The following is a 27,928-nucleotide window of genomic DNA, read 5'->3' as shown; positions in this document are numbered from 1 at the left end:
TTGGAACATGCTTCAGTTCCCATTCAAACTGTAAATGGTCTGCTTGTGGAACATGCTTCAGTTCCCATTCAAACTGTAGTTGTGATGAGGGTCTGCTTGTGGAACATGCTTCAGTTCCCATTCAAACTGTAGTTGTGATGAGGGTCTGCTTGTGGAACATGCTTCAGTTCCCATTCAAACTGTAGTTGTGATGAGGGTCTGCTTGTGGAACATGCTTCAGTTCCCATTCAAACTGTAGTTGTGATGAGGGTCTGCTTGTGGAACATGCTTCAGTTCCCATTCAAACTGTAGTTGTGATGAGAGTCTGCTTGTGGAACATGCTTCAGTTCCCATTCAAACTGCGACTCTAAAAAATATTGTATGCTATGTAAGATAAATAAAGAGAATGTTTTGTTACAAAAGTTTGGTGCAAATGTATGTAATATTTCCTGTTGTTTAACAGTAATACTATTTCACTATTTTGTTATCAGACACACTACCATGTGCTATGGCAAGTATGACTGTATTTCCACATGTAAAGTGAATAGTGACTTGGTCGCGGAGTTCAATAAATAGTATATAAATATAATATATGCCACTGAGCAGACACATTTATCTAAAGCAACTTATAACAGTGAGTAGGCCTACTTACATTGTATGTATTGGCAACTCAGCAGGAATTAAACACAACCCTGGCATTCCGAGTGCCCAACCTTGAACTAACTTAGCCAGACAGGACAACGCAGATCACAGGACTACAGATGTAATTTCCGCCATATTCTGAATAAATGGAACAGTCAACGAAAGGTGCTCAGATTGCAATTGAATAAATTAAATGGTGTTTACAAATATATTTTAAAGAAACATTTCTGTTGACCATCATTGACATTGCACTTACTCGTTTGCCTTCTGCTGAAAGTATGGGTAGCTGCAGCCCAGTATGGCAACTGGAGTGTGGGTGAGTGGGTGTGTCGCCAGGAGTGGATGTATGGAATTCGAATCAGCTAATTGGGCATATTTGTTGCCACTCAAGCCCGTTTTGCGCAGCCGTGTTGTATTGTGTTGTACAGCCATGCCTGAGACCTGATCATATCACAGTCATGTTGTCGGCAGTAGCTAGTGTGGCCATTTGATTCCCTTCCATGATTTGATTTCAAGTAGGATAGCAGCCCACACAATCAATAACTAATATTGATAACCATCTAGACATCACCTTGTACAGTGCCTTGCGAAAGTATTCGGCCCCCTTGAACTTTGCGACCTTTTGCCACATTTCAGGCTTCAGAGCTAACTTCCCACATGACAGAGAAAAAAATACCTCAGTGCTGCTGCACGTGACGACGACCTCTATCCACATCACTAGCTTCTTCAACCCGGAGTCAGCCGCCGTGCCAACCACCTTCTCTGCTACCAAGCAAACATTGATTGTGGTAAACAAGAATGAAATGCTAGATGCTGGAGTATCGTGGGCTCTGAAAGTGGCGAACTCACACTATTCTTATAAGTCATGTGTAGACACGAGCCTCGTTTTCCCAACCATGTTCCCGGACAGCCAAATTGCATGGATATTTGCATGCGGCGAAATAATATGTGCATATCTCAGTACATTTGGGCTCGCACCTTACTTCATTCAAGTCCCTCACAGTCAGAGAGTTGTCCAGGCAACGGACATATGTAATGCTGTTTGACAAGAGCCTGAACCACCAATTGCAATCAATGCAGATGGGCATGCATGTGAGAGAGGGAGAGAGAGAGGAGAGAGAGTGAGATGGTGAGTGAGTGAGTGTTAGAGAGAGAGTGAGTGTGTTAGAGTGAGTGTGTGTGTTGGAGAGAGAGAGAGTGTAACCATACATTTGGTTAGCAGATGTTAACGCGAGTGTAGCGAAATGCTTGTCCTTTAGTTCCGACAGTGCAGTAATATCTAACAAGTAATCTAACAATTACCCAACAACTACCTAATACACACAAATCTAAAGGGCTGAATGAGAATATGTACAGTCGTTGCCAAAAGTTGAGAATGACACAAATATTAATTTTAAGAAAGTTTGCTGCCTCGGTGTCTTCAGACATTTTTGTCAGATGTTACTATGGAATACTGAAGTAAAATTACAAGCATTTCATAAGTGTCAAATGCTTTTATTGACAATTACATGAAGTTGATGCAAAGAGTCAATATTTGTAGTGTTGACCCTTCTTTTTCAAGACCTCTGCAATCAGTCCTGACATGCTGTCAATTAACTTCTGGGGCACATCCTGACTGATGGCAGCCCACTCTTGCATAATCAATGCTTGGAGTTTGTCAGAATGTGTGGGTTTTTGTTTGTCCCCCTGGCTCTTGAGGATTGACCACAAGTTCTCAACGTGATTAAGGTCTGAGGAGGTTCCTGGCCATGGACCCAAAATATTGAAGTTTTGTTTCCCGAGCCACTCAGTTATTTATCACTTTTGCCTTATGGCAAGGTTTTTATTTTTATTTTTTTATTTCACCTTTATTTAACCAGGTAGGCTAGTTGAGAACAAGTTCTCATTTGCAACTGCGACCTGGCCAAGATAAAGCATAGCAGTGTGAACAGACAACACAGAGTTACACATGGAGTAAACAATTAGCAAGTCAATAACACAGTAGAAAAAAATGGGCAGTCTATATACAATGTGTGCAAAAGGCATGAGGAGGTAGGCGAATAATACAATTTTGCAGATTAACACTGGAGTGATAAATGATCAGATGGGCATGTACAGGTAGAGATATTGGTGTGCAAAAGAGCAGAAAAGTAAATAAATAAAAACAGTATAAAAACAGTATGGGAATGAGGTAGGTGAAAAAGGGTGAGCTATTTACCTATAGACTATGTACAGCTGCAGCGATCGGTTAGCTGCTCGGATAGCTGATGTTTGAAGTTGGAGAGGGAGATAAAAGTCTCCAACTTCAGCGATTTTTGCAATTCGTTCCAGTCACAGGCAGCAGAGTACTGGAACGAAAGGCGGCCAAATGAGGTGTTGGCTTTAGGGATGAGGTGCTCCATCATGCTGGAAAATGCATTGTTCGTCACCAAACTGTTCCTGGGTGGTTGGGAGAAGTTGCTCTCGGAGGATGTGTTGGTACCATTCTTTATTCATGGCTGTGTTCTTAGGCAAAATTGTGAGTGAGCCCAGTCCCTTAGCTGAGAAGCAACCCCACACATGAATGGTCTCAGGATGCTTTGCTGTTGGCATGACACAGGACTGATGGTAGCACTCACCTTGTCTTCTCCGGACAAGCTTTTTTCCGGATGCCCCAAGCAATCGGAAAGTTGATTCATCAGAGAGAAAATGACTTTACCCCCTCTCCTTGAAGTTCTTGATGATCCGATAAATGGTTGATTTAGGTGCAATCTTACTGGAAGCAATATCCTTGCCTGTAAACCCCTTTTGTTCAAAGCAATGATGACGGCACGTGTTTCCTTGCAGGTAACCATGGTTGACAGAGGAAGAACAATGATTCCAAGCACCGCCCTCCTTTTGAAGCTTCCAGTCTGTTATTCAAACTCAATCAGCATGACAGAGTGATCTCCAGCCTTGTCCTCGTCAACACTCACACCTGTTTTAACAAGAGAATCACTGATGTCAGCTGGTCCTTTTGTGGCAGGGCTGAAATGCAGTGGAAATGTTTTTTTGGGATTCAGTTTATTTGCATGGCAAAGAGGGACTTTGCAATTAATTGCAATTGATCTGATCACTCTTCATAACATTCTGGAGTACATGGAAATTGCCATCATACAAATTGAGGCAGCAGACTTTGTGAAAATGTATATTTGTGTCATTCTCAAAACTTTTGGCCACGACTGTACATATAAATATATGGATGAGTGATGGCCGAGCGGCATCACTCATATCATACAATGTGGCATTGTTTAAAGTGACAAGTGATCCATTTATTAAAGTGGCCTGGGATGGGGCTTCAATGTAGGCAGCAGCAGCCTCTCTCAGTTAGTGATGGCTGTTTAGCAGTCTGATGGCCTTGAGATGGAAGCTATTTTTCAGTCTCTCTGTCCCAGCTTTGATGTACCTGTACTGACCTCGCCTTCTGGATGGTAGCGGTGTGAACAGGCAGTGGCTCGGGTGGTTGTTGTCCTTGATGATCTTTTTGGCCTTCCTGTAACATCAGGTGCTGTCGGTGTCATGGAGGGCAGGTAGTTTGCCCCTGGTGATGCGTTGTGCAGACGGCACCACCCTCTGGAGAGCCTTGCAGTTGAGGCCGGTGCAGTTGTTGTACCAGGCTGTGATACAGCCTGACAGGATTCTCTCAATTGTGTATCTGTAAAAGTTTGGCAGGGTTTTAGGTGACAAGCCAAATCTCTTTAGCCTCCTGAGGTTGAAGCACCACACTGCCTGTGTGGGTGGATCGTTTCAGTTTGCCTGTGATGTGTATGTTTAAAACTTTCCACCTTCTCCACTGCTGTCCCTTCAATTTGGATGGGTGGTGCTCCCTCTGCTGTTTCCTGAAGTCCACGATCATCTCCTTTGTTGACATTGAGTGAGAGGTTGTGTTCCTGACACCACACTCCGAGTGCCCTAACCTCCTCCCTGTCGGCTGTCTCGTCGTTGTTGTTACTCAGGCCTACTACTGTTGTGTCGTCTGCAAACTTGATGATTGAGTTGGAGGCGTGCATGGCCATGCAGTCGTGGGTGAACAGGGAGTACAGGAGGGGGCTGAGCACGCACCCTTGTGGGGACCCAGTGTTGAGGGTCAGGGAAGTGGAGATGTTGTTTCCTACCTTCACCACATGGGGGAGGCCCGTCAGAAAGTCCAGGATCCAATTGCAGAGGGGTTGAGACCCAGGGCCTCCAGCTTGATTATGAGCTTGGAGGGTACTATGGTGTTGAATGCTGAGCTGTTGTCAATGAACAGCATTCTTACATAGGTATTCCTCTTGTCCAGATGGGATAGGGCAGTGTACAGTGTGATTGCGATTGCATCATCTGTGGACCTGTTGGGGTGGTATGCGAATTGGAGTGGGTCTAGGAAGATGGTGTTGATGGTTTCATGACCAGCCTTTCAAAGCACTTCTTCATTACAGATGTGAGTGCTACAGGGCGATAGTCATTTATTCATGTTACATTGGAGCTCTTGGGAACAGGGACAATTGTGGTCAGTTTTAAACATTTTGGGATTATAGACTGAGACAAGGAGAGATTGAAAATATATAAAAATAGGGGTGCGTGTGTGAGAGTCTGTGGATTTCTTTAGATATTGTTATGAATTAAGGAAACAATAATACAAATATATATAATATAAATAAGAATAATATATGCATATTAACAGCTGTAACAACGATAAATGTCCAACGGTGGTGGGGGCCGGGTAAATGTTAGTTGGGACAGGTGGAGCAGGTGGCTTGTGTTGTTTCGGTGGGAAGAAGTTGTGTGTGTGCTGCTGCTCCAGTTTCAACTGTTCTGCCTGCGGCTATGGAACCCTGACCTGTTCACCGGATGTGCTACCTGTCCCAGACCTGCTGTTTTCAACTCTCTAGAGACAGCAGGAGTGGTAGAGATACTCTGAATGATCGGCTATGAAAAGCCAACTGACATTTACTACTGAGGTGCTGACCTGTTGCACCCCCTACATCCACTGTGATTATTATTATTTGACCCTGCTGGTCATCTGTGAACATTTGAACATCTTGGCCATGTTCCGTTATAATCTCCACCTGGTACAGCCAGAATAGGACTGGCCACCCCTCATATCCTGGTTCCTCTCTAGGTTTCTTCCTAGGTTCTGGCTTTTCTAGGGAGTTTTTCCTAGCCACCGTGCTTCTACACCTGCATTGCTTGCTGTTTGGGGTTTAGGCTGGGTTTCTGTACAGCACTTTGAGATACAGTGCCTTGCGAAAGTATTCGGCCCCCTTGAACTTTGCGACCTTTTGCCACATTTCAGGCTTCAAACAAAGATATAAAACTGTATTTTTTTGTGAAGAATCAACAATAAGTGGGACACAATCATGAAGTGGAACGACATTTATTGGATATTTCAAACTTTTTTAACAAATCAAAAACTGAAAAATTGGGCGTGCAAAATTATTCAGCCCCCTTAAGTTAATACTTTGTAGCGCCACCTTTTGCTGCGATTACAGCTGTAAGTCGCTTGGGGTATGTCTCTATCAGTTTTGCACATCGAGAGACTGACATTTTTTCCCATTCCTCCTTGCAAAACATCTCGAGCTCAGTGAGGTTGGATGGAGAGCATTTGTGAACAGCAGTTTTCAGTTCTTTCCACAGATTCGCGATTGGATTCAGGTCTGGACTTTGACTTGGCCATTCTAACACCTGGATATGTTTATTTTTGAACCATTCCAATGTAGATTTTGCTTTATGTTTTGGATCATTGTCTTGTTGGAAGACAAATCTCCGTCCCAGTCTCAGGTCTTTTGCAGACTCCATCAGGTTTTCTTCCAGAATGGTCCTGTATTTGGCTCCATCCATCTTCCCATCAATTTTAACCATCTTCCCTGTCCCTGCTGAAGAAAAGCAGGCCCAAACCATGATGCTGCCACCACCATGTTTGACAGTGGGGATGGTGTGTTCAGGGTGATGAGCTGTGTTGCTTTTACGCCAAACATAACGTTTTGCATTGTTGCCAAAAGTTCCATTTTGGTTTCATCTGACCAGAGCACCTTCTTCCACATGTTTGGTGTGTCTCCCAGGTGGCTTGTGGCAAACTTTAAATGACACTTTTTATGGATATCTTTAAGAAATGGCTTTCTTCTTGCCACTCTTCCATAAAGGCCAGATTTGTGCAATATACGACTGATTGTTGTCCTATGGACAGAGTCTCCCACCTCAGCTGTAGATCTCTGCAGTTCATCCAGAGTGATCATGGGCCTCTTGGCTGCATCTCTGATCAGTCTTCTCCTTGTATGAGCTGAAAGTTTAGAGGGACGGCCAGGTCTTGGTAGATTTGCAGTGGTCTGATACTCCTTCCATTTCAATATTATCGCTTGCACAGTGCTCCTTGAGATGTTTAAAGCTTGGGAAATCTTTTTGTATCCAAATCCGGCTTTAAACTTCTTCACAACAGTATCTCGGACATGCCTGGTGTGTTCCTTGTTCTTCATGATGCTCTCTGCGCTTTTAACGGACCTCTGAGACTATCACAGTGCAGGTGCATTTATACGACTTGATTACACACAGGTGGATTGTATTTATCATCATTAGTCATTTAGGTCAACATTGGATCATTCAGAGATCCTCACTGAACTTCTGGAGAGAGTTTGCTGCACTGAAAGTAAAGGGGCTGAATAATTTTGCACGCCCAATTTTTCCGTTTTTGATTTGTTAAAAATGTTTGAAATATCCAATAAATGTCGTTCCACTTCATGATTGTGTCCCACTTCTTGTTGATTCTTCACAAAAATATACAGTTTTATATCTTTATGTTTGAAGCCTGAAATGTGGCAAAGGTCGCAAAGTTCAAGGGGGCCGAATACTTTCGCAAGGCACTGTATCAGCTGATGTAAGAAGGGCTTTATAAAAACATTTCATTTGATTTGTAGGGGTGTCCATGTTGCTGGGGATCGGGAGTGTCTGGTGCGAGAGAGGCAGGTTGAAATGGCCAGAGTCAGAGTCAGAGTAGCGCAGAAGGTGACATATGCTGAGGCAGTGAAGAAAATAGAGAAGTATGAGCCAAGGGTGAGACATCCTGAGAAGATCCCAGTGATTATTAGATTTGTGCCAGCACAGAGGGATAGGCTAACGAGTGATTTATGCTTCAGTAAGGTTGGCTTCTTAGCGTTCATAGCAATGGTTATCAACTGTACTGCAGAAATGGAACGTAAATCACAGACAATAGATGTAAAAAATAAAATAAAATAAAAAGTGGAAAAATGATTGGAACCTTTTCCCTGTTTGACCACTAGAATGTTATGACATCTCCACTGTGGGGCTCTGTAGTCTAGTTTGAAACTTTGTCAGTAATTGGCCCAAGGTGGAGGGGAGACATGTTTACTGTTGCCTTGTTGTAGGTGTTTATATTGTAAGTACTGAACATGGAATAATAGAGATATTATAGATTTTGACTGCCAAAATGCTGTTATTAATATAAATGACCAGATTTGCAAATGTAATGTATAACGATACCCAACTACATTGAAAATAGTAGGTTGACAAAAACATCTACTGACAGCAATTATATCATAAATATCAGGGGCCTGATTTGATCATAAATTGTGCATACCGATATGTTGAAATAAAAAAGTGATTTATATGCCTGTCAAACTTATTATTCACGTTGGATTTTGCATGAAAATGTAAAAAATCAAATAAACATACAGTATTTTTAAAGAACTGAGTTACGAATGAAATTACACATTTCTATAAATTAGTTCCCAGATAAATGTAAATGCACTGGTGCACTGAACAAATACATGGAAAAATGAATGCTAACATGATAAAAATAATAATAATTTAAATCATGCTGCCAGGTAACTTTCCCCATCTCTCAGAACTGCAGATTTTCCTGCTGAGATCTAGATTAGCTGGGAAGAGTTCAGCAGGAAACGCCATCCTCGGCAGAGATGAGTTTGACCTGAGGAGAGCTGCTCAGTGTGTGAAGAGATGGAGAGACGTTGCAGGGAGGCAGGTCACTGTGGTCGACACTCCAGGCTGGTGGGGAAATTACCCTGTAGTGTCCACTCCTGAGCTGATTAAACAGGAGATTGTGCTCAGTGTGTCTCAGTGTCCCCCATGACCACACACTCTCCTCCTGGTCATACGGGGGGGGGGATGATTCATTCACAGAGGAACACAGAGAAGCAGTAGGGGATCACCTGGAGCTTCTCAGGTGAGAGAGTCTGGAGTCACACTATAGCGCTTTTCACATATGGGAAAAGACTGGGACAAACGACCATTGAGCAGCATATTCAGAGAGAAGGGAAGGCTTGTTGAGAAATGTGATAACAGGTATCATGTCCTTAACACTAAGAACAGGGGAGATGTCACAGCGCTGCTGGAGAAGATAGAGAAGATGGTGACAGTAAACAGAGGCCTTTATAAGCTAAAGAGAGGGATACTAGAAAAGATTGAAGACAGAAGGAAAGCAGAGGATGAAGGGAGTGAAACGGAGACTGAAGGTGCAGCAACAGAGAGATCATTGTGAGACTAATGGGGATGTTTATCTGACGTTAATGACGCTTGTCAATTTTTAGAACATTTTATAGTTATTTAGCTGAAAAACTTACCTATTTTGCTCTGTGTCACAATATACTATAATTTCTGACACAGAGCTAAGGCATATGTCTTACAACATACTGTATGTCTCATGTACATGGCAACAGTCAATGGAATATCAATTTAGCAAACAGTTTATTCCGAACAATGGCCATTTCATTCCTATAGTCATGTATGTCATCACCTAAAAAGTCTGTTCTATCTCTCTGCCAGGTGACTCCGTCCATCTCTCAATGCTGAGGATTGTGCTGCTCGGGGCTAGATTATCTGGGAAGAGTTCAGCAGGTAACACCATCCTGGGCAGAAAGGAGTGCCTGTGGGTAGCTGCTCGGGGCTAGATTATATGGGAAGAGTTCAGCAGGTAACACCATCCTGGGCAGAAAGGAGTGCCTGAGGGTAGCTGCTCGGTGCTCAAAGAGTTAGCATCCTGGGGAGGCCAGCTCCCTGATTATATGGGAAGAGTAGACACTCTAGGCTGGTGGGAAGAGTTCAGGGAAATCTCCACATAGAGTTCACTCCTAGAATGGTTAAACAGGAGATTATGCAGCTGCTCGGTGCTCAAAAGTAGCAGGGAGGCAGCTCCCTGTGGTAGACACTCTAGGCTGGTGGGGAAATCTCCACATAGAGTTCACTCCTAGAATGGTTAAACAGGAGATTATGCACAGTGTGGGTCAGTGTGTCCCAGGACCCCACACTCTCCTCCTGGTCATACGGGGGGATGTTTAATTCACTGAGAAAGAAAAGCAATAGAGGAACACCTGGAGCTTCTCAGTGAGGCAGTCTGGAGTCACACTATAGTGCTGTTCACCTATGGGGACTGTCTGGGAAACACAGCCATTGAACAGCACATTGAAAGTGAGGGGGAGGCCCTCCAGTGGCTTGTTGAGAAATGTAGAAACATGTATCATGTTCTTAACAATGTCAACGAGGGAGATAGCACTCAGGTCACAGAGCTGCTGGAGATGATAGAAGAGATGGTGGCAGGAAACAGTGGAGATGTGTTTCCTGATCAGATCAAACAATCTGCACCAATCAGGAAAACTGACAGTATGAAGTGGCTTCCTCCAAACAGTAAGAATAATTCTGACTAAGATGTACAGGGGTCTATGCAGAGTATATTTCTGCAAATCTGACATTTGATAAAAACATGTAGAATCTATCTCAAATTCAAATAACACCATTTTTCCAGCATGAACATTGCCATTTTGTTTACTTTATAACCATTGTGATTAGGTTGATCAACACTGGTTCTAATTAATGTTCTTATTTTATACCACAGTGAGTGGAGATGACTGATCTGACTACCAGTCTCAGAGAACCTCTGCATATGGCTCCCTGAGCTCCATAGCTGAATCTGAGATAAGATCAGGATCCACTGGAGGAAATGGACGACTGATGATGCTGACAAAACCAGGAAAGAGAGCAGAGAACTATCAGTGGCTTCCTCCTAACAGTAAGCTATAAGCTGGTAACTTAATTTCTATTATCTTACTCTGACTTCCGGTGTCCAACTCCCCATCTTGTTGTGTTGTTCCACAGTGAATGAAGATGACAGATCTCGTAGCCAGTCTCTGGGAAGCTGTCAAAATAATTCTATGAGTTTCATAACTGAGTCTGAGACCAGCTCAATACCCAGAGGAAAATACAGGGGTCTGGAACAATCTGCATCAATCAGGAAAGCTGACAGTATGAAGTGGCTTCCGCCAAACAGTAAGAAGTATTCTGACTAAGATGTAGTACAGGGGTCCATGCAGAGGATAGTTCTGGTAATCTGACATTTTCTTAACATTTATATAATCTATCCAAAATGTATTGAGCATGAAAATGATATTTTTTATGTTTAGTTTATAACCATTGTGATTAGGTTGATCAACATTGGTTCTCATTTAGCTAAATATCTCCCTATTTGATTTCTAGAAAAACATTCCTTTGTCTGATCTTCCCCGTTTTAATTTTGCTCCACTTTCTGGTCTGCTTCCTGTCTTTCAGTTTGGTGTAGGTTTTTCTTTTGATTGCCTCTTCTGCAAATTTAGTGGGTGGTCATGGTGGGTGTCTTAGGTTCCAGTTGTTGTTGCTAGTCAACTTTCAGTGGACACCCCATGAGTCTTTCAGAACCCCTCCTAAAATAGTGGTGGAAAAGTAACCAATCTTCATACTTAAGTAAAAGTAAAGATACCTTAATAGAAAATGACTCAAGTGAAAGTCACTCAGTAAAATACTACTTCAGTAAAAGTCTAAAAATATTTGGTTTTAAATATACTTCAGTATCGAAAGTAAAAGTATAAATCATTTAAAATTCCTTATATTGAACAACCCAGTAGTACTTTTTACTTAGGTACTTAACACCACTGCTAAATCCCACTTGTTTGATTTTGGTTGTGGTCAGTGACTTTTTGGTAGTTCCTCCTTCTGTTTGAGTGACATTATTTGGTTATTATTTGGTTTTCTTGCTGGGAAAAAGCCACTACAAAATCCAGCTGATAGGGGTAACTGTGCAAGATATTGTATATTGTATAGATATTGTATATTATTTTTTCTGTAGCACAGTTGGTAGAGCACGGCGCTTGTAACGCCAGGGTTAGTGGGTTCGATTCCCGGGACCACCCATACGTAGAATGTATGCACACATGACTGTAAGTCGCTTTGGATAAAAGCGTCTGCTAAATGGCATATATTATTATTATTATATTATTAACACTAACAAAGGGGGAGTGGTAGGACCTGTGTTTTTAGATTTGCAAAAATTATTTTATACTGTAAATCAGTGTTCTACTTTCAAAACATTCAATGTTTAATTTCTCTCCCAGTGCCTTAACATGTATGGATTCATATTTATCTGACAGAATTCAGTGTGTTAGAATCAATTGGAAAGACTCATTTTCTGGCAACTGTACAACCAGAAATGTCTAAACTTTCAAGGATTTTAGGTCCATGTAAAATATATAAAATAATATGTTTTAAATATAAAATAAATAAAAAATAGAATTACAACGCTGTAAAACATGATCAGGGTTTCAGGATGTTATTTATTTTACTATGACTTTGTTTTGGTGGCAGTTATGAAGAAAAAAAAACACTGCAGAGTTCATTGAAAATGTCATGGTTGATTAGCTTTTTTCATTAGGTAGGGTATTTTCTCTTGAACCATATGGTCTATCCACTACAAACCCATGGACAACATGTAAAGACCATTTTTAAGAAAAAATTTTAACACCCTTTTTCGTGGTATCCAATTGTTAGTAGTTACTGTCTTGTCTCATCGCTACAACTCCCGAATGGGCTCGGGAGAGCAAAGGTCGAGAGTCATGCGTCCTCCGAAACACAACCCAACCAATCCGCACTGCTTCTTAACGCAGCGCGCATCCAACCCGGAAGCCAGCCGCACCAATGTGTCGGAGGAAACACCGTACACCTAGCGACCTGGTCAGCGTGCACTGCGCCCGGCCCGCCACAGGAATCGCTAGTGCACGATGAGACAAGGATATCCCTACCAGCCAGACTCTCCCTAACCCGGACGACGCTAGGCCAATTGTGCGTCGCCCCATGGACCTCCCGGTCACGGCCGGCTGCGACAGAGCCTGGGCTCAAACCCAGAGTCTCTGGTGGCACAGCTAGCACTGCCCTAGACCACTGCGCCACCCGGGAGGCCCGATTAAGACACATTTTTAATTCATATATATTTTTTAAGTCATTCAAGTATAAATGACCTGTTTTAATTACATAAATTACTGGTTGTTTTGCAACCCTAGCCTTGAGCAGTCATGTCTGTGGGTATTAATGTTACACTCAGAAAGTGAAAAAACTGTTTAAGTAAATTAAGGAAATAACCACTTCACTGAGCTGTCTGTCTAAACTACTGGCACACATCTGGAACACCCATGCATACCCCACAAGACATGCCACAAGAGGTCTCTTCACAGTCCCCAAGTCCAGGACAGAATTTTAGAGCCATGACTACATGGAACTCTATTCCACATCAAGTAGCTGTAAAGCAGTACAATTAGATTTTAAAAACAGATTAAAAAACACCTTATGGAACAGCTGGGTCTGTGAAGCAACACAAACATTGGCACAAACACATACGATAACATACATGCACATGGATTTAGTATTGTAGATATGTGGTGAAGGAGCCTGAGGGCACACAGTGTGTTGTGAAAATTCTGAATGTATTGTAAAGTTTTTAAAATGGTACAAACTGCATTAATTTTGATGGACCCCAGGAAGAGTAGCTGCTGCTTTGGCAGTTTGTTTTGATTAGTTCTTGTTTTCTTGTCTTTTTTTTACAATTTTAAAACCCATCTAGGCAATGATTGATGATTTAAATTTGTCTGTCCCTAATACATAAACTGAAGACCCAGAGCTCTGACTTAATGTATGTTACTATTAAAAAATATATTATTAAAAATATTTATTATTATTAAAATAATAATAATAATATTTAACCTTTATTTAACTAGGCAAGTCAGTTAAGAACAAATTCTTATTTACAATGACGGCCTAAGAACAGTGGGTTTAACTGCCTTGTTCAGGGGCAGAACGACAGATTTTGTTTTACCTTGTCAGCTCGGTGATTCGATTAACACCCTTTCGGTTACTGACCCAATGCTCTAACCACTAAGCTACCTGCCGCCCCAATTGAAGTGTTTATAGTGATCAATCTGCCATTTTCATACCGTATGCAGGATGTAAGTATATAGGGTTACGAACCTATGTTTGTTAGATTAATTTACCTCAATATAAAAGGTGTAGTACTGACACTTTTTTCCTAGTTTAGGCCCCACATTTCATGAGCATATCTAGTATGCTACGACAAATGCATCAAATTAATTTACAAAAATAACCTTAGGTATACTATATACTTTAGCGGTAATATCCTTATATACATCCCAGACCTGGGTTCAAATACTACTTGAAATTATTTCAAATACTTGAGCCGTCCTTTATTGAGCTTTCCTGTTGTAATGGAACCAATAGAAAAGTCGCAAAAGTGCAAACACAGTATTTGATCAAAGGTCTGACTTCCCTTGACTAGGTGACTATGAGATCTGATGTGTGAACACCCTTTCCTCCGGTTCCTTCTGGGCACTGTGGACCACCCGGCACCTGAACTCTGAGCCGTAGTCCTCCGAGGTGTGGCTCAGTTTGAGGAAGCTCCACATAGAGTAGAGGCCATTGATGTTGAGGCTGGGTGGGGAGTTGAAGAACTGGCTGTTGGGGACCGTCTGTCCGTCCTTAAACCATGTGACAGACACTTGTTCAGGACAGAAGTCTTTGACACAGAGGTTGAGCGTGCACTCCTCATCCTGCAGAGGGAGTAGTGGCTCACACTTGATGAACATCACGCTTGGAGGAGTACCTGGTGAAGAAGGTCCTATTTATTACAGTAGGCATCAAATGGAATAAATTGCCTGAAACAGGGAGGGAGTACTTGGACTTGTCTGAAAAGAAATTATAATTTTCAGTTGCAAAAATAGTTTTGCTATGATAAGCCCAAATGAACATAACTGATTACACACATCACGTTTGCGCAAAAAAGTTATCAGAAGACACTCAACTTATCAGAGGAAGACACTATCAACTTATCAGAGGAAGACTATCTTGAATAACAGCTCCATCAGTTATATTCTGTCTCTTGATGCCTTCTGAACAAAATTAGGACAACCAACAAATAGAATTCCATTTCCAGGATGTAAACTTGCCCTCTAACTCATATTTCATCTACACATTATGACAATTACCACCATATAGCCTAGCTTTGATTGTCTGAATACGTTTGTGAGATAAATGTAGAAACGTAACTAAAATAGAGTTAGACGCCCCAACCAGTTTGAAAAAGAGTTTGTGACCCCTGTGCTAAAAAGAACAGCATGTCTTTGATTACCTTGTGTGTTAATATGATAGAGAACGTCTTTGTATCCTGGCCCGGCGAAACTGGAGTGATACAAGCGGCATGTGTAGACCACCTTCTCGTCTTCCTGAGCTATTGTCAGTTCGATCTTACTCCACATGCTGTACATCCGCTCGTGGTCAGAGAACGGTCCATAGTTAGTGACTGTCCTCACCTGCTCCCCGTCATTTCTCGACCACTCGAGATGGAGGTCGTCCGGGTAGAACTTCTCGACCCGACAGCAGAGCACCAGCAACCTCTTCACCTCTGGGATCTGAGGCATGCTGGAGATGTGAAAGAACGATGGAGTCACTGGGGAAAATGAAAAGGGAACCGTGTGTTATGTCAAAAGTGGCACATTTCTAGATATTGGTACAGATTCAGTTGGATGGACTTTTTTGGTTGTTTTATGAATGACAGTGTATATAAAATATTATATATAATGTTAACATGTCCACTCATTTGTATTGCTCTCAAGACCCACTTCAAGCTTGTACTACTACACGACTTTGAACACAGAACAGTTCAGCATGACGTACTGGTTACATTACGTTATTACATTATTATAGTTATTCCATGACATTATTACATTACCTTTTACACTTACAGTGGTCTCTCTGGTGATCTTCCTACCTCTGTACTGCACAACACACAGGTACTTAGCCTGGTCCTCCCTAACTGACAGACAGACGGACAGGGTGGACACGTGATGCGTGCTCTCAGAGTGGATTTTAGCCTGGTCACTCAGGTCCTTGTGGCTCAACAGTGCCTTTGATTGGCTATTGGAAGCTGCGTTACAGTCCCTGTTGGCTGTTATCTTGTACCATTTCACTTTGAACTCTCTCAGTCGTACTCTTTTAATGGTGCATTTTAAGTTGGTCGGCTTCATGGCATAAACGATGGTGGGTTTGATGATGTCAGAGATGCTGGGAGGAACTGAGGAAAAATACACAAATATTATGACAATGATCATGCTACATCGGTAGTCACTGTGATGCGTCAGGAGTCACCATGCTGCATCAGTATTCACCATGCTGTCAGTAGTTACCATGCTACATCGGTAGTCACTGATGCGTCAGTATTCACCATGCTGTCAGTCGTCACCATGCTACATCATTATTCACCATGCTGTCAGTCGTCACCATGCTACATCATTATTCACCATGCTGTCAGTCGTCACCATGCTACATCAGTATTCACCATGCTACATCAGTATTCACCATGCTGTCAGTAGTTACCATGCTACATCAGTATTCACCATGCTGTCAGTCGTCACCATGCTACATCATTATTCACCATGCTACATCAGTATTCACCATGCTGTCAGTCGTCACCATGCTACATCAGTATTCACCATGCTACATCAGTATTCACCATGCTGTCAGTCGTCACCATGCTACATCAGTATTCACCATGCTACATCAGTATTCACCATGCTACATCATTATTCACCATGCTGTCAGTCGTCACCATGCTACATCATTATTCACCATGCTGTCAGTCGTCACCATGCTACATCATTATTCACCATGCTGTCAGTAGTTACCATGCTACATCAGTATTCACCATGCTGTCAGTCGTCACCATGCTACATCAGTATTCACCATGCTGTCAGTAGTTACCATGCTACATCAGTATTCACCATGCTGTCAGTCGTCACCATGCTACATCATTATTCACCATGCTACATCAGTATTCACCATGCTGTCAGTAGTTACCATGCTACATCAGTATTCACCATGCTGTCAGTCGTCACCATGCTACATCAGTATTCACCATGCTGTCAGTAGTTACCATGCTACATCATTATTCACCATGCTGTCAGTAGTTACCATGCTACATCATTATTCACCATGCTGTCAGTCGTCACCATGCTACATCAGTATTCACCATGCTGTCAGTAGTTACCATGCTACATCAGTATTCACCATGCTGTCAGTCGTCACCATGCTACATCATTATTCACCATGCTACATCATTATTCACCATGCTGTCAGTAGTTACCATGCTACATCATTATTCACCATGCTGTCAGTAGTTACCATGCTACATCAGTATTCACCATGCTGTCAGTCGTCACCATGCTACATCATTATTCACCATGCTGTCAGTAGTTACCATGCTACATCATTATTCACCATGCTGTCAGTAGTTACCATGCTACATCATTATTCACCATGCTGTCAGTCGTCACCATGCTACATCATTATTCACCATGCTACATCAGTATTCACCATGCTACATCAGTATTCACCATGCGACTTCGGTAGTCACCATGCTACGTCCGTAGTCACCATGCTGTCAGTAGTCACCATGCTACATCAGTAGTCACCATCCTACATCAGTATTCACAATCCTACATCAGTATTCACCATGCTACATTATTATTCACCATGCAACATCAGTATTCACCATGCTACATCAGTATTCACCATGCTACATTATTATTCACCATGCTGCATCATTATTCACCATGCAACATCAGTATTCACCATGCTACATCAGTATTCACCATGCTACATCAGTATTCACCATGCTACATCATTATTCACCATGCAACATCAGTATTCACCATGCTACATCAGTATTCACCATGCTACATCATTATTCACCATGCTGCATCATTATTCACCATGCAACATCAGTATTCACCATCCTACATCAGTATTCACCATCCTACATCAGTATTCACCATGCTACATTATTATTCACCATGCAACATCAGTATTCACCATGCTACATCAGTACTCACCATGCTACATTATTATTCACCATGCTGCATCATTATTCACCATGCAACATCAGTATTCACCATGCTACATCAGTATTCACCATGCTACATCATTATTCACCATGCTGCATCATTATTCACCATGCAACATCAGTATTCACCATCCTACATCAGTATTCACCATCCTACATCAGCATTCAACATCCTACATCAGTATTCACCATGCTGCATCATTATTCACCATCCTACATCAGTATTCACCATCCTACATCAGTATTCACCATGCTGCATCATTATTCACCATGCAACATCAGTATTCACCATGATACATCAGTATTCACCATGCTACATCAGTATTCACCATGCTACATTATTATTCACCATCCTACATCAGTATTCACCATCCTACATTAGTATTCACCATGCTGCATCATTATTCACCATGCAACATCAGTAGTCACCATGCGACTTTGGTATTCAACATGCTACGTCGGTAGTCACCATGCTACATCAGTATTCAACATCCTACATCAGTATTCACCATGCTACATCAGTATTCACCATGCAACATCAGTATTCACCATCCTACATCATTATTCACCATGCAACATCAGTATTCACCATGCTACATTATTATTCACCATCCTACATCAGTATTCACAATCCTACATCAGTATTCACCATGCTACATTATTATTCACCATCCTACATCAGTATTCACCATCCTACATCAGTATTCACCATGCTGCATCATTATTCACCATGCAACATCAGTAGTCACCATGCGACTTCGGTATTCAACATGCTACGTCGGTAGTCACCATGCTACATCAGTAGTCACCATTCTACAAGGTGTGCAGGCTTTTGTTCCAGCACAACAGAACACACCTGAATCTAATAATCACTTCTTGGATGTAAACGTACCTGTGTAAAAATACCTGTAGAAGAGCATTGCACCACCGATGACAGAGAAGACCAGAAGAACACTAACAAGACTAGTAACTACCATCAGCGTTACAGCATTCAACCCTGGATCTGATGAGAGGAGTTAGAAGTACATGTTGATAAAATACACTAGAAATACACTGAAATTGACTTTCAGTCCATTGAAATACACTATGTGTATAGTAGTGTTCAGTTGAATCCTTATTAAAACACCCAATTGCATTTTTTTTAAAATTCTCATTGTATTTATCTGTATTTGTTTTTATGTCTTTATATTTTTATGTTTATGTATGCTTAATGAAATATTTTCATTTATGCTCAGAGCCGCAAACTACATTTCCCCATGGGGAAAATCCAGTATAATTTGTTCTGAATCCCAATATAAAGCTGATAGAGTGGTGTGTTGGCTTCCCACCTTGCACAGTCAACAAGATGCTTTTGCTGTATTTTCCATCAGGGTAGGACCTATGTTCAATGTGACAGATGTACATGGCTCCTCCGCTCCCTACGGCTGAAGCCTGGACAGTGATGTGACTGCTGACACTGTAGGTGCCGTCTGGATTGGGCACAGCCATTCCAGTGCACACATCACGCGAGATGGCCCCGCGAGCCATGCTCCCACGGGCCACCCGGGAGCCATTTTGGATCAGCCAGGTCACAGCCAGATTCTCTGGGTAGAATCCTGTGATGTCACACATCAATGTCCGTTCCTCCCCCTCCTTCACCATGGCGGTCTCTGGGAAGGACACTGAGGGTCTGGCTGTAGGGAAAAGATGGAGTAAAGAGTGTGAATTACTTTCCCTCACTGTGGCCTAGTTCACACACAATTAAATACATTGTACACAAAGAGTGTGAAGTTGTGAACTAGGCATGTGTGTGTAAGGTAAAGCCATGTCATTATGTAAATAATAAGATACATCCATTAGGATACTACTGGAGGCCTATTCTCAAAAATGTCACTTACTTTCACAGCAATAACAAATACGATTATAGCATCAGTGGAGGATGGTGTCAGTAAAATTGGAGGACCGGCTCATTGTAATGACTGGAACAGTAACAAACACATTCCATTCCACTCATTACTATGAGCCGGTCTCTTTTCAACAGCCTCCACTGCCTATCATTGCTTCATTTTCTGCTGGGCTAAAATGTTCTGGTGATAAAATGTACAAAAGGGGCTAACAGAACATCAGACATCACCTGATACTTCCAGCTGTGAGGAAACTTTGTATGTGTTGGGAGTGATGATCACTCTGCAGCGGTAGAGTCCCTCATCAGCCACGGTCATGTTGAACAAACGAAGGGATGCATTGCCCTGAAGCAACCCCGTTTGGTCGACTCGAGACCCTTCACGATGCACCTTGGCACTCTCGTTCTGGAACGTATACACTAGGTGCTTTATGGTCTCTTTATCCACCATCATCCCCCACTCAACCGTGATTTTCTTCAGCGGTACATGTTCAGGCTTCTTGAAAGAGCAGTTTAAGGTAACATCTGTGCCAGCTAAGATGGCGATCTTTGTTGTAGACTGGGCCATTGCACCTACAGTCCAAAACACAAACCAGTTTGGGTAATATATTTTTATGCCAGTCATGAGAGTTTGGGGTTGAGTGCCTTGCTGCAGTATTTGAATATGAAAAATGTTCACATGAGACTGCAGCATGTAGCTGGCAGGTATTTTATGATATCACCCTGACTCACGATCAATATGTAGGATACAATATGTTTTTGGTCAATTTCTCACTGATAAGCTTACATTTTTTTGTTTTGCTGTCACCGTACCCAACCGGACACATTGGGAGCAGCGCCCCTGGGAGCACTTAGGGGTAAAGTGCCTTGCTCAAGGGGTAGGTAGTATACAGGGATATGAGAGCCAACAACCAGATCACTTCTTGCAGATTTCCCCACAGGCAGCTTGGGGGTTCGACCACTGCCCCATAATTACAACTGACATTTTTTATTTTATGTATTTAACGAGGTAAGTCAGTTAAGAACAAATTCTTATTTACAATGACGGCCTACCCCGGACGACGCTGGGCCAATTGCGCGCCGCCCTATGGGACTCCCAAAAACAGCCTATTCTCTGTTACATAAAAAACATGCATAGCAGAAACAGCTACTGTAAGATATCTTCCCATAAATGTAGTAATGCAACGTTAAAGATTAGACGTGAAAAAATGTTTAAGAACTTGTTTCGTAGCCAAGACAAATACTATTGCTCTCTACTAGGACTGACTTTGACCTTTGTCCCACTATTCCGAAGAAACCTGTAGTTAGAATACAAAGACAATCAAAACACTGGCCAGTTTTTCCTCTTACCTTTACAATGCAAAATAATGAGCAGAATCGTAGTGACATTTTTAATATCCCAGCTACTATTCATTGGTAATCACTTTGGGTTTTTACTGTGACAAGCGCATTGAGACTGGAGAGCAATTCTGAAAGTAAACTTTGACACAGATCTCAGTCAAGTGTGTTCCAATGCTCCAATTGAGTCACAGGAAAGCTCATAAGTTACCAAATATGGACATCGTTACGTAACAGTGAATATTGTGATTGGCGCAATAGAAATAGTATTGAGAAATCATTGCCTGCATACTGTATGGGGCTGACTGAGGAACCACATTCTAGATTCTCAGCATACTAAACTAAACTGAAAGAACACAAACCAATAAAAGCGAGCAGTCTTTTATTTCAAAAACAAATATTTCTAGTAACATAAAATTGTGGCACTGACAGTCTCTATGCTTCCATACAAATATCAAATAGAACTTAACAAATCAGTGCCAAACAGGGCATGTCATTATAAATGCATATGCACAGATTATCTTGTAGGTTCCCTTTAACCTACCGTCGACCTTTCTATTCTCAACCGACCCACGGCCTCTTTCTCCCTCTCAACCGACCCACGGCCTCTTTCTCCCTCTCAACCGACCCACGGCCTCTTTCTCCCTCTCAACCGACCCACGGCCTCTTTCTCCCTCTCAACCGACCCACGGCCTCTTTCTCCCTCTCAACCGACCCACGGCCTCTTTCTCCCTCTCAACCTTTCTCCCTCTCAACCGACCATCGGCCTTTCTCCCTCTCAACCGACTATCTGCCTCTTTCTCCCCCTCAACCGACCATCTGCCTCTTTCTCCCCCTCAACCGACCATCTGCCTCTTTCTCCCCCTCAACCGACCATCTGCCTCTTTCTCCCCCTCAACCGACCATCTGCCTCTTTCTCCCCCTCAACCGACCATCTGCCTCTTTCTCCCCCTCAACCGACCATCGACCTCTTTCGCCCTCTCAACCGAACTTCGTCAAGCTTTTTGATGACAGCGTGGGACTTCTTGGATGAGGCTGCGTAGGCCTTCAGCAGCTTCTCGAACAGAGCCTCAGTGTTGGGGTGGGTGCTGAGGAAAGCTTTCTCCAGCACGTACATATCCACTCCCTTGTCCTCGGGCAGCGCTGATATGTAGCTCAGGCCAAAGTCAATGAGGACCAGCTCCGTATCTCCGCTCTCAGTGCCCGCCTTCAACAGCATGTTGGAAGTGGTCAAGTCTCCATGGACAACGTCCTCATCGTGCATTTTGGCCAGAATCTGACCCATCTTCTTAGCGAGCTGGTCCAGGCGTTCCTCTGGGGGTTTCTGGGCAGAGGAGAGCGGGGTGGAGGCGATGTGGTCTCGTACGGTGATGGAGCCGACGATGTCTTCAAGGAAGATGCAGTGGGAGGTGTAGTCTACAAAGTAGACGACTGGTGCAGATATGCCTGAACAGAGAGAGAGAGAGAGAGAGAGTGATAGAGAGATATATTGGTGGGGATGAGAGAGAAGGGGGGGGTATAATTAGACACTAATACAGATCAGGGATATACCGGCTTGTATCTTATCTGATATGTACACTACATGGCCAAAGTATGTGGGCACGTGCTCGAACATCTCCTTCCTAAATCATGGGCATTAATATGGAGTTGGTCCCCCCTTTGCTGCTATAACAGCATCCACTCTTCTGGGAAGGCTTTCTACTAGATGTTGGAACATTGCTGCGGGGAATTCCATTCAGCTACAAGATCATTAGTGAGGTCAGGCATTGGTGTTGGGCGATTAGGCCTGGCTCAGAGTCGGTGTTCCAAGTCATCCCAAAGATGTTAAATGGGGTAGAGGTCAGGGCTCTATGCAGGCCAGTCAAGTTCTTCCACACCGAATACCAACAAACCATTTCTGTATGGACCTCGCATTGTGCATTGGGCCATTGTCATGCTAAAACAGGAAAGGGCCTTCCAAACTATTGCAAGCACAGAATCTTCTAGAATGTAATTTTATGCTGTAGAGTTAAGATTCCCCTTCACTGGAACTTAGGGGCGTAGCTCGACCCATGAAAAACAGCCCCAGACCATTATTCCTTCTCCATCAAACTTTACAGTTGGCAATATGCATTCAAGCAGGTATAGTTCTCCTGGCATCCACCAAACCCGGATGGTCAAACACGATTCACAACTCCAGAGAATGTGTTTCCACTGCTCCAGAGTCAAATGGCGGTGAGCTTTACACCACTCCATCCAACGCTTGGCATTGCGCATGGTGATCTTAGGCTTGTGTGTGGCTGTTCGGCCATGGAAACCCATTTCATGAAGCTCCCGATGAACAGTTCTTGCGCTGACCTTTTCAGAGGCAGGTTGGAACTTGGTAGTGAAATCAAATCAAATTTTATTTGTCACATACACATGGTTAGCAGATAATGCAGGTGTACCGAATCCACTCATTTAAAAAGGGGTGTCCACATTTTTTGTATATATAGTGTATGATCTGCGGTAGAACAGTATAGGCCTAGCAATCATCAACATCCTGTATTGGAAAGATTTGACAGCTGTCCAGTTCTAGACACCTGTGCAGTGAGAAGCAGCTCTGTAACTAACATATATTTCAAGATTAAAAATGATTGCATAGAACCCCTGTAGTAACTCACTACCTCTTGTCCAAAGATTGTCCCTCTGATTTTCAGTTGAATCATTCATGGCAGTGCGGACTGCATACAACAGTTAATTTGGCCTATGCTCTAGGCCTGTTTTACATTCAGCAATTAGCAAGAGCAAGCCTGCTTCTCTCCCCGAATAAACTATTAGGTCTAGTAGAAACATAAATGTCCTATAGCTTTTGCTGGGATGTCATGAGGTGAGGAATTGCCTACTGCGGAGAGGCGTGCATAGGCCTATAGACTATTGCACACAGAAACAGCTGGGAGAGAATAGTGATGTGTAACTGAAGTAAGAAGTTAAGTTAGTTCTTTCATTAGCTAAATATTAGTGCATAGGCTAAATGTTTATCTGTGAAAGTGCCTGAAAATAAAGTTGACAGATTATGAAATGGCAGATCTGAGAGTTCCTCCAGGCCACTCTGAGCTCAATTTCAAGTCTCATAACAAAGGGTCTGAATACTTTTGATAAATGTGCAAATATTTCTGAAAACCTGTTTTCGCTTTGTCATTATGGGGTATTGTGTTTAGATTTTAGGGAGAATAACATTTTTAAAAACGTTTTAGAATAAGTCTGTAATGTAACATGTGGAAAAAGGTGTCTGAATACTTTCCAAATGCACTGTATAGACTACATGTGAAGCATCCACTTGGCGTTTCCACTCACTACAAAATATGGTGATGAGAGAAAGCTTAGTGGCAGGCAGTGGGAGAAGATGGAACGAGATGGATTTTGGCAGACACATTTTCTAAATTATTAAACATTTGATGTCGATACAGTTTTATGTTTCCAAAACTACAATCTCCAAGACTTTACCCTTTGCGAAAGTTTTCCAAAAATTACGTTTAGGAGTGCAAGATCGAATTACGTTAATGCACACATGAACTTCAGACATTCCATAACGGAAATATGCAACTGAATGCTAGAATGCGCCAATAGGATCTCACAAACTCGTGCATGGCTCTGCCCAACTCCTTGCTTGTTCTGCCCACTATGATTAATATGCTACCATTTGAGACGACATCCTATCGTCTAGGTCTTTCTTGGGTAAGTTATTTTTTTGAAATCGTTGGCTAAAAGCTAGCAAGGTGGAGTCTGTGTACTTCCGTTTGTACCACAGCAAGGTAAAGCAACGCACGAGTCGAAAATACAGAACGCACTGCAGTACCCCATAACGTAGAGTTGCGGACTGCTCCATTGACAATGACTAACGACGGAACGCAATACATCTGGTGGACATGAGGCGTTGGTCAAGGCCGCTACGTCTCCAAAAACGTATTTGGTACGTTTTTTACATAAAATTATGAATTTCGCGCGACCAGTTATCAAAGCTCAACTCCGCCTTGATATAAGAGAACTGAGTTGAGCTTTCCTCAGCTACATCTTGGGCTAACGCTACTCACCAGCTTTTCGACAGCGTAGTATTGAGCGCACCTCTTGCACGGTTCTGCGATGTGTGAGTTTTTCATCCAACAACGGGTGTCTATACAATTTCGGAAACCTTTCTTTTACAATGGTTGGCTTGCCCAAAAATGACCCTCGATATACACGAGCTTCTGCACCCTGTTTTATCAGTTCTATTTTGTTAAGAAACTGCGGTAGGGCCACGCTGTTCCCCTCAGCCATGTTTACAAATCGCTGTATCTTCCTGACAGTTGGCACAATTACATATATTTAAAACTGCTGCCACCTTCTGTTTCGGCGTAAAACTGACGAGGATCATAATTGATCATGTTCATGCCATCAGTCGAAATCTGTAAAGATTGGAGATAACGCAAGCCAGGTCACATCAAACATGTAATTCACAACTGGAAATGATAGCCCATACTGCCTACTGCGAGGTTAGTTATTAGATTGAACATTTGTCACACAATACGTGTTTTTCTTTACTTCTGTCATTTATATGGGCTTTGCAGCCAATAATTTATTTACATATACTACTGTGAGGGTTTTTATTTAGCCTGCTTGTTGCTCTCAAGATCCCAAGGCATTATAAGAAAGAATTCTTATCCCAAGTTTTTCTCAGCCAAGCACTGCTTTCAGTGGGTCCATGTGAACTACAATCCTGACGTTTCTAAATGTTAACAGATCGCTTGCAATACGGTTTTTGAAACATATGGAACTTATCTTTCATATTAGCAAAAATAGCATTTCAAATAAAAAATATACACTTACTGTACAAGGTCAGATCCATACGGCTGTGTGCCTCCAGCCGACGAACTACACTTCCTCCCTACTTACACTTACTCACAGCTGTTTGAGCACCATAGATAGCTAATTAGCACAGGTGGTTGCTTCCATCTGCCTTCCGTAAACAAGCACTGTAACATGGATACAGTGCCTTCGGGAAAGTATTCAGACCCCTTAACTTTTTCCACAGTTTGTTACGTTACAGCCTTATTCTAAAATGTACTTATTAAAAAAAAAAACACACACTACCCCCTAATGAAAATGCGAAAACAGGTTTCTAGACATTTCTGAAAATGTATTATGAATAAAAAACAAAAATATCAAAGATATCTTATCTTAAAATATCTTATTTATGAGACTCTAAATTGAGCTCAGGTGCATCCTGTTTCCATTGATGATTGAGATGTTTCTACAACTTGATTAGAGTCCACCTGTGGTAAATTCAATTGATTGGACATTGTTCGGAAAGGCACACACCTGTCCATATAAGGTCCCACAGCTGCCAGTACATGTCAGAGCAAAAACCAAGCCATCAGGTCAAAGGAATTGTCTGTAGAGCTCAGAGAAAGGAGCAATCAGGGTAGAAGGGCCTTGGTCAGGGAGGTGACCAAGAACACGATGGGCACTCTGACAAAGCTCTAGAGTTCCTCTGTGGAGATGGGAGAACCTTCCAGAAGGACATCCATCTCTGCTGCACTCCACCAATCAGGCCTTTATGGTAGAGTGGCCAGATGGAAGCCACTCATTAAAAAGGCACATGACAGCCCACTTGGAGTTTGCCAAAAGGCACCGAAAGACTCAGACCATGAGAAACAAGATTCCCTTGTCTGATGAACCCAAGATGACATTTTTTGGCCTGAATACCAAGCGTAACGTCTGGAGGAAACCTGACACCATCCCTACGGTGAAGCATGGTGGTGGCAGCATCATGCTGTGGGGATGTTTTTCAGCGGCAGGGACTGGGAGACTAATCAGGATTAATGGAAAGATGAACGGAGCAAAGTGCAGAGAGAACGAACCTAAGCACACAGCCAAGACAACGCAGGAGTGACTTTGGGACAAGTCTCTGAATGTCCTTGAGTGGCCCAAATACAGGTGTACCAAGCTTGTAGCGTCATACCCAAGAAGACTCTTGCTATAATCTGAATACTTATGTAAATGTGAGTTTTTTTTATATATACATACATTTGCAAACATTTCTGAAAATATATTTTTACTTTGTTAATAGTATTGTGTGTGGATTGGGGGGTGGGGGGGACAATTTAATCAAATTTAAAATAAGGCTGTAACTTAACAAAATGTGGGAAAAGTCAAGGGGTCTGAATACTTTCCAAATGCACTGTACATACAAATAAGTTTGCCTAAATAGATGACCACTAACAACTAACACAATTTAGAGCTCTGCTAGATTGGAGGACATCCTCCGGAAGTTGTCATTATAACTGTGTAAGTCTATGGAAGAAGGTGAGAACAATGAGCCTCCTAGGTTTTGTATTGAAGTCAAAGTACCCAGAGACGGACAGAATTGACATGTGAATATATTTAGTATAGTTTTATCTAAAAAGGATAACTTTTTCCCTTTTAATTTTATGAATTTCACTGAGGATGGTCCTCCTTCCTCCTCTGAGGAGCCTCCACTGATGTACAGTAGGCCTAAAAGAATATGCAATACTTATTCAATGTTTTAGTCTGCCATCTGCAGAACTGTAATAAAGCCTGAATAATCATTAAAGATACCACATAGGGTTTACACATTATCCTGGATTTTTGCCAGATTCATCAGCAATATATTGCATATCAAACATGTATATATGTACATGAAGAATATATTGTTTATGACCTCTCTCCAAACATGAATGTAGTTTTTAACAGCTAATGTTTTATGGGACATTGAATATATTTATGATAAACAAATTAGCATTTTCTTTTAGCTGCTTTACTATATACATTTCCTCCATATAGGCACACATATGAAAATAGACACAAATTAGTACATTCTGTTGCACCTTGACATTTTTACCTTAGGTCAAAACCAT

At 42.2% G+C, this 27,928-nt stretch overlaps 1 protein-coding gene, 1 long non-coding RNA gene and 1 gene segment (V, D, J or C); 1 reads left to right on the top strand and 2 right to left on the bottom strand.

The window, feature by feature from the left end:
- The first annotated feature begins 41 nt into the window (after nucleotides 1-41).
- LOC127910381 (uncharacterized) lies at nucleotides 42-12,041 on the top strand. The gene is made up of 4 exons (XR_008074619.1): nucleotides 42-2,439; nucleotides 2,994-9,465; nucleotides 10,460-10,633; nucleotides 10,720-12,041. It is a non-coding gene; the product is annotated as an uncharacterized LOC127910381 (long non-coding RNA).
- A 145-nt stretch (nucleotides 12,042-12,186) lies between these two features.
- LOC118400591 (immunoglobulin heavy constant gamma 2-like) lies at nucleotides 12,187-21,270 on the bottom strand. The segment is given in 6 exon segments: nucleotides 12,187-14,539; nucleotides 15,065-15,382; nucleotides 15,665-16,006; nucleotides 19,162-19,506; nucleotides 19,947-20,288; nucleotides 21,066-21,270. Coding segments are annotated over 6 exon segments (1,731 nt in total).
- A 148-nt stretch (nucleotides 21,271-21,418) lies between these two features.
- tp53rk (TP53 regulating kinase) lies at nucleotides 21,419-26,086 on the bottom strand. 2 transcript variants are annotated; one of them, XM_035797590.2, is made up of 2 exons: nucleotides 25,878-26,086; nucleotides 21,419-22,499 (listed from the first exon to the last, which is right to left on the bottom strand). In XM_035797590.2, exons 1-2 carry the CDS (start codon nucleotides 25,894-25,896, stop codon nucleotides 22,006-22,008), a joined length of 513 nt encoding a protein of 170 aa, XP_035653483.1. In that variant the 5' UTR covers nucleotides 25,897-26,086; the 3' UTR covers nucleotides 21,419-22,005. The 2 variants fall into 2 exon arrangements, with proteins under 2 accessions (XP_035653483.1, XP_035653482.1); XM_035797589.2 differs by lacking the exon at nucleotides 25,878-26,086 and adding an exon at nucleotides 25,106-25,381.
- Nucleotides 26,087-27,928: the final 1,842 nt, after the last annotated feature.

The sequence above is a fragment of the Oncorhynchus keta genome, chromosome 21 (genome assembly GCF_023373465.1).
Source record: "Oncorhynchus keta strain PuntledgeMale-10-30-2019 chromosome 21, Oket_V2, whole genome shotgun sequence".
In the NCBI taxonomy this organism is placed as follows: domain Eukaryota; kingdom Metazoa; phylum Chordata; class Actinopteri; order Salmoniformes; family Salmonidae; genus Oncorhynchus; species Oncorhynchus keta.
This window is presented reverse-complemented; position numbering and strand designations above follow the sequence as displayed.